General features: G+C 42.2%; 1 protein-coding gene across 1 annotated transcript; it reads right to left on the reverse strand.

The window, feature by feature from the left end:
* Positions 1-726: 726 nt before the first annotated feature.
* Positions 727-2,108, reverse strand: LOC138892950 (uncharacterized). The gene is made up of 3 exons (XM_070176711.1): positions 2,015-2,108; positions 1,005-1,838; positions 727-893 (listed from the first exon to the last, which is right to left on the reverse strand). Exons 1-3 carry the CDS (start codon positions 2,106-2,108, stop codon positions 727-729), a joined length of 1,095 nt encoding a protein of 364 aa, XP_070032812.1.
* Between the last annotated feature and the right edge of the window lie 6,093 nt (positions 2,109-8,201).

Raw genomic sequence — 8,201 nt, forward strand, 5'->3', positions numbered from 1 at the left:
TTTTGAAGGGTTCTTCACATTAAGCTCGCCTCACAATCATCGGACCAACGGAACGGAGCACCCTTCTGTGTTAGTCTAGTCAAAGGTGCTGCAATGGATGAGAAGCCCTCCACAAACCGATAATAATAACCTGCTAACCCCAAGAAACTCCTGATCTCAGTCGCCGTAGTAGGACGAGGCAAACTCTGAACTGCCTCAATCTTCTTGGATCCACCTTAAACCCTCATCTAATACAACATGCCCCAAGAATTCTATAGAATCTATCCAAAATTCACACTTGGAGAACTGAGCATATAGCTTTTGTTCCCGCAAGATCTGAAGCACCACTCTCAAACGTTGTTCGTGCTCCTCTATTCTACGCGAGTAGATCAAAATGTGATCAATGAAGACAATAATAAACGAATCAATATATGGCTTGGACACCCTGTTCATCAAATCCATAAACGGGGCGTTAATCAAGCCGAAGGACATCACTAGAAACTCTTAATGGCCATATCTAGTATGGAAAGCAGTATTCGGAACATCGGGGTCCCGAATCTTCAACTGATGGTACCCTGATCTCAAGTCGATCTTAGAGAACACCCTAGCACCCTGCAACTGGTCAAACAAATTATCAATACGCGGCAACGGATACTTGTTCTTGATGGTGACCTTGTTCAACTGGCAGTAATCTATGCACATCCGCATAGTCCCATCTTTCTTCTTCACAAATAAAATTGGTGCACCTCAAGGAGATATACTTGGTCTGACGAGCCCCTTTGCTAGCAACTCCTCAAGCTGTTCCTTAAACTCCTTCAACTCTTTCGGATCCATACGGTATGGTGGGATAGATATAGACTGGGTACCTTGAGCTAAGTCAATACAGAAATCAATTTCATGATCTGGTGGCATGCCTGGAAGATCAGAAGGAAACACATCGGAGAACTCCCAGACTACTGGTACCAAATCAATCGTCGGAGTCTCTGCGGTGGTATCCCGAACATAAGCTAGTTAAGCCAAACAACCCTTCTCGACCATATGTGGAGCCTTCAGAAAATAGAGAACCCGACTAAATGCACTGACAGACGAACCCTTCCACTCCAATCTAGGCAACTCTGGCATCGCCAAGGTAACAGTCTTGGCATGGCAATCAAAGATGGCGTGATATTGGGATAGCCAGTCCATGCCTAGGATGACCTCAAAGTCGGTCATATCAAGCAATAGAAGATCCGATCTAGTCTTGTATCCATAGAATATGACCACACAGGACTGATAGATCCGATTCACAATAACAGAATCACCCACAAGAGTGGATACATAAACAGGAGTGCCCAAGGACTCACGAGGAATACCCAGAAAGTGAGCAAATAGAGATGAAACATATGAATAGCTATACCCTGGATAAAATAATACCAAAGCATCCCTACCATAGACAGAAATAATACTTGTGATCACGGCATCTGAGGCCACTACATCTGGTCTAGCCGGAAAAGCATAGAACCTAGCTGGGGCACCGACTGGCTGGCCCCCACCTGTCTGGGCTGCAGCTGGCTGTCCTCCACCTGCCTGGACTCCACCTCTAGGATGGCCCCTACCTGCCTGTCCTCTGCCTCTAGGCGGCCGGATAGCTGGTGCTGTAATCATGGGCTGCTGGCCCTGCTGCACTGCCTTGCCCTGAAGCTTGGGGTAGAATCTCTGCACATGACTGAAATTCCCACACTCGAAACAACCTCTCGGTACAGTGATCTTCTGCCCTGAAGTTTGACCTTGATGGCCTGAATACCCACTGGAAGAAACCTGAATGGCTGGTGGGCGGTATGAACTCTCTGGCATGGCATAAAGTAAGCGCTGGAAGAACCCTGATAGACTGAGTAGCCATTGGAAGAACCCTGAATAGCTAGTGGGCGGTAAGAACTCTTCGGCATGGCACTGAAATAGGGTCAAACTGGAGCACCTCAAGGAGGTGGTGGTGCTGGATATGTGGGCCTGCTAGGCTGACCCCTCCCAAAATGGCCTCGGCCCCCTATCAAGGCACCTCTAAACTCCCCAGAGTAACGGACCCTCTTGTCCCTCTGCATATGCTCTCTACCTCTCTGACGGTAACCCTCAATCCTCTGAGCTATCTCCATTACTAGCTAAAAAGAAGTCCTCATCTCATCCTCCCGGGCTATAGTAGACTGAATACCTGAGTGCAACCCCGCAACAAACCTCCGCACTCGCTCAGCCTCAGTAGGAAGTATCATAAGTGCATGGCGAGACAACTCAGAGAATCTCACCTCATAATCGGTCACTAACATCTGACCCTGCTGGATCTACTCAAACTGAAACTGCAGCTTTCCCCTCTGAGAGGGTGGAATATACCTGTCCAAGAATAGGCGTGTAAACTGGTTCCAAGTCATAAATGGAGAACCTGTCGGCCTGCCAAGAAGATAAGATTGCAACCATCTACGGGCCCTGCCCTCCACCTGGAAAGTAGTGAAATCCACCCCATGGGAATCCAATATCCTCATGTTGTGCAGTTTGTCCCTGCACCGATCAATGAAGTCCTGAGGATCCTCATTTCGCTCACCTCCGAAGACAGGAGGGTGTAGCCTAGTCCATCTATCCAATAGCTTCTACGGCTCATTGGCCGCAGCTGGTCTAGGCTCAGGTGCTGCTGATGCAACTAGCTGGGCACCGCCAACGGGTAGTGCACCCGGGGTCTGATATACGATAGCCGCATGTCCTGGAGTCTGGGCAGTAGGGGTCTGTGCTCCTCCTTCCGCCTGATATGGGGCTGGGTCTGCCGAAAATAAACTAGCATGGGTCATAGAATCTATGAACCATAGCATATAACCCATGACCTCCTGAAAGCCTGGTGATGACATGAAATCGATTAGGGCTGGCTCTGCTGCGGGCACCTCACCCTGCTCTTCAATATTGGATCCTCCACTGGATCCGTTGGTGGTGCAACTGGGGCAACTCTAGGACGTCCTCGTCCCCTACCTCGGGCAGGTTCCCTCCCCCGACCTCTGCCTCGGCCTCTAGCAATAGGGGGAGCAGCCCCTCCCGGGTTTGTAACGTCCGCCGTGCGTGTTCTCACCATCTATGAGAGAATAAGAGAAGAAACTTAGTACACCATCAACTGCACGATAGGAAGAGTAGTTTCTAACACCCTATAGCCTCTCGAAGATAAGTGCGGGCGTCTCCGCACCGATCCGCAAGACTCTATTAGGATTGCCCATAACTTGTGAGACCTACGTGAACCTAGTGCTCTGATACCATGTTGTCACGACTCAATTTCATAATAGGCCGTGATGGCGCCTAACGCCGCTGCCAGGCAAGCAAACTGTGAACTAGTCCCGTGATTTCCTCTTTTTAACAAATTCTTTTCCAAGTAATTAAACTTTCCTTAAATTAAAATGAATTTGATAAATAACAGATCTAAAATAAATAACACGAAAGCAACTATGTGCAATCATAATCATAGAATAAAACCAAAACCGCAAGTCTACTAGTGTGTGCCAAGACAGGGTGTCACAAGTGTATGATCATCTAGTAGAATATACAAAAGAATACTAGTCTACTGTCCGAAGTGAAATAGATAGAAAATACAATCAAAAGAAAGACTTTGACTACTGTAGAACGGGCTCAGAAGGCAGCTCACCATGAAGCCTCGAAGTGGTAATCAAGTGTGCGCGCCAGACTGATATCCAGATGCACCTGCCTCAAATCCTGCATATTTAAGTGCAGAAGTGTAACGTGAGTACATAAACAACATGTACCCAGTAAGTATCTAGTCTAACCTTGAAGAAGTAGTGACGAGGGGTCGACTTTGACACTTACTATGGGCTAACAATAATATGTCAAAATATTTAATTAAGCATGGATTACATGAAGAATACTGAAAACCCAATAACAGGAAACAGTAAATAATCCCTTCACCAATGTTAAGTCCCAAGTTTATTTTTTATCATTTAACAATTTATATCTCAAGCCAAAGAAGCAATATCAATTATAATTGGTTCCAAAGATTTATCATGCGCAAATTATGCCGAGGTCGTACGACCCGATCCAACATAATATTTAAACTGTGCATTGCCGAGAGTCGAACGAGACGAACCATAGATGCATCTATCTGCTACTGAGGCATTCAGCCTGCTCCACAAATAGAAAATATTTTAAGGAAAAAATAAATTCTCAATAACAGTCAAGTGTTCCATTCACAACTTTAAGTGAGTGAAATTTAATTCTTTTATTAGGTTTCAAAAGACTTAAGCAATTAAGTTAACAAGTAGGGTACAAACATTGTAAGTATAGCATGATATGGGTCCTAGACTACCCGAAAAATAGCATAATTAGTAGCTACATACGGACTCTCATCACCTCGTGCATACGTATCCCCCACAAATAGAAGCACATTTTAATTCAATTCATCTATGGGGTTAATTCCCTCTTACAAGGTTAAAAAAGAGACTTACCTCGCCTCAAAGCCTACTTTTCGGTCCAAGATTATGCTCAAACCCTCAATTTGGTGCCGAACAATCCAAAACTAATCAAATAGTATATAAACTAATCAATACATGTTCAAAAGTTCATATTCCAACTATTAAAGTGATTACCCAACCCTAAATGTAAGATTCCTAAAATTCACCCCGGGCTCACATGCCCGAATTCCGGAAAACTTTGAAGATAATTGTTACCCATAATCTTATGAACTCAAATATATGATTTTCACTAAATTCCATAACCAATTTCATGGTTAAATCCCATTTTTGTCAAAACCTAAGTTTTTCATCTAACCCTTGATTTCACCAATTTCTACATGTTAATCTACCCATAATCTATGTATTTAACTCATGTTGTATAGAAATTACTCACCTCAAAGTGCTAGGTGAAAACCCCCTTCCAAGAGCTCCAAAAATCGCCCAAGAGATGAAAGAAAATGAGCTAAATGGCCCAAGTCCCGCATTTAATAAGGCTGTGTACAGGTCGCAGATGTCGTATTTGCGACACCTGGTTCGCAAATGCGAAAAACTCATTGCAATTGCGAGCCTGGGCTCCCATTGTCAAGGTCACAAATGCGACCAAGGGGTCGCAAATGCGAACACTGCCAAGGTCGCAAATGCGAACACTGCCAAGGCCGCAAATGCGAACACTGCCCAGCTCAGGATTCTTCGAAATTGAGAAGTCTTCCTCGCAAATGCGAACAAATTCTCGCATTTGTGAGACCTGCAACAGCTGCCAAGAAACACTAGAAAAACTAAAGTTTTTCTCATCCTCCCGAACGTCCGAAACTCACCCGAGCCCTCGGGGCTCCACACCAAACACCCACACAAGTCTAACAACATCATGCAAACTCGCTTGAGCGATCAAAACACTGAAATAACTTCCAAAAACCACGAATTGGATGCCAAAATGCACGGATTAACTCATGAACTCAAAAACTTCTAAAAATACTTTCGCGCATCCGATTCCTATCAAATCAACTCGGGATGATGCCAAATTTTGCGTGCAAGTGTTAAATGAAATTACAGAACTATTCTCGATCTCGGAACTCCATTTGGACCTCGATAACACCAAAATCTACTCCAAACCAAATTTAAAGAACTTCAAAAACTTCAAAGAACCATCTTTCACTATTAGGCGCCGAAATGCTCCCGGATCATCCAAAACCCGATCCGAGCATATGCCCATGTCCGAAAGAATAATAAAAACATATTGGAACCATCAAATCTCAATTCCAATGTCGTTTACTCAAAACGTTGACCGAAGTCAAACTTAGCCTTTTAAGGCTAACTTAAGGAACCAAGTGTTCCGATTTAAACCCGAACTCTTCCAAATCCCAAACTAGCCATCCCCGTAAGTCATAAAACAGTAAAAGCACATATGGGGAGTCTTATTTAGGGGAATGAGATTCTAAAAAAAGCAAAACGACCGGTCGGGTCATTACATTGAGATTGGTACACTCTTGACGAGTCTGATTTCATTGAGGTATCAAGGCAAAGGTAATATTAGGGAGTACATCATGCAAATGTTTCATCTTGCTTTTCAGTTGAAAGCACTTAAGTTAGACCTCTCTGAGGACTTGCTGGTGAATTTGGTTTTGATATCCCTTTGTAATGACCCGACCGGTCGTTTTGTTTAATTGCACCCTTGTTTTCTTTTTTGATGCTTCGCACATGTGTAAATTAGGTTTTAATACTTGCGGGGTTCATTGGTTTTATTCCGGAAAGATTTCACGTTGATTTCTCCATTTGGTTCTTGACTTAGAAGCTTAAGTTAGAAATGTTGACCAAACTTTGTGTTTTGTAAAAACGACTCTGTAACGATGTTTTATTGGTTTTGATAGCTTGTATCATAATTTTGGACTTGGACGTATGTCCGAAATCAAATTCGGAGGTCCGTAGATTGATTTGTGTTGTTTTGCAGAAAATTGGCATTAGAGGTTTAGAAGTTTGACCGTAGGTTGACTTTTAGCTGTCGGGTTCGGAATTGGATTTTAAGACTTGGAATAGGTCCGTTATGCTATTTAGAACTTGTCTGCAAAATTTGGTATCATTTGAAGTTGATTTGATAGGATTCAAACGCTTGGTTGTAATTCTAGAAGCTCTTGAAGTTTACTTTGAAATTCATGCATTTTGGTGTCTGATTTGTAGTTCTTGATGTTATTTTTATATTTTGATCACGCGAGCAAGTTCGTATGATATTTCTAGACTTATGTAGATGTATGGTTTTTAGTTCCGAGGGTTCAGATGAGTTTCGGATGCGTGGCCGAATGGTTTTGGACTGAATCTGAGCTGCTGGTGTGTTGATGCCTTTGGTGTCACATTTGCGATCACCAGAGTCGCAATTATGACCTTAGCAGGGGGATCACATGTATCGTAATTCCGATGCTTGGGTCGCAATTGCGAAGTTGACCTGAGTTAGGCTAGGTTAGCATTTTCTATAAAAGTGTCACTTTTGCAAAGGGAACATCATTTTCGCATTTGCGAGGTTTCCCTTAGGACTGTCAGTGCCACAATTGCAAGCTTTTCTTCGCAATTGCAAACTTAGTGTCATAATTTCGACATCTGCAACTGAACAAGAGGTTAGAAAGTCAAAATTTCGTATCATTTTATCATATTTCAGAACCCTAGGCTAGGTAAGAGGCGATTTGAAAAGGTGATTTTCATCTACAAACATTGGGTAAGTGATTCTAATAAAATTTCAACTATATTTCATGAATATATTTTACATTTAACATCAAATTTATGTTAATCAAAGAGGAAAAATTGGGAAAGTTTGGCAAGTTTTTGAAAAATGAGAATTTGGGTTTTGAGAGTCGATTTGGATTCGAATTTGTAAACTAATCATATATATAAACTCGTGGGGTTATGGGTAGTTGAAATCTACCCTTGGACCCAGGTTTTGACCGGCCAAGCCCGTGATTGACTTTTTGAGAATTTTATAAAGATCAAAGCTTTATCTATTGTAATTGTTTTCCCTTGCATTGGTTGATGATATTAAGTCACTTTTGGTTAAATTTGAGCCGTGTGGAGGTAAATTTCAAGGGAAAAGCTATTTCTGAGGGTTAAGTTGGCTTAGTTGAGGTAAATATCTTGCTTGAATTTGTATGGGGGAACTACCACTTAGTATTTGGGATTGATTGTATTACTTGTGTACTATGAAAGTTGTGTATGGAAGGTGACGAATGGGTACACGAGTTATATGTGGTGTTTGACCGGTTTTGGTTATGTAGACTCTTTCCATGCCTTTAATTGAATTGTCATAACATGTTGTATTCCTCATTGTTAATCAACCATTACATGTGTTAAACTACCCTTACATGCTTTATTTGACATTGTTAACACTTGTTGTACCTTTTACTTGTTATTTTGCTCTTATATGCTTTAGTTGAAGTTATTTCCTTCCTTATTGCCTTGTTGCATCTTAATTGTTGACTTACTTTTTCTTGAAGTTGTTATTTTACGAAATATCTTCTTGTTGAGTTATTGGTGTTGAAGCTGTGAAAGCCGTTATCACATTGAGGTGGAGTTGTTAATTGTTGAGATATCTTTCATGTTGAGCAATTCAAATTCATTTTATTATTGTTGAGATTCTTGTGCACATTTTGGTTGCGCCATGGGCTATTGTAGTGTAAACATTGATATTGTTATTATGGTGTGATATTGATGCGCATGTGGCGGTATAAGAATATGGGTTAATGTGCATGCGACGACATAAGGTGGGATTTATGTGCG

This window comes from Nicotiana tomentosiformis, chromosome 5 (assembly GCF_000390325.3).
Source record: "Nicotiana tomentosiformis chromosome 5, ASM39032v3, whole genome shotgun sequence".
Classification (NCBI taxonomy): Eukaryota; Viridiplantae; Streptophyta; class Magnoliopsida; order Solanales; family Solanaceae; genus Nicotiana; species Nicotiana tomentosiformis.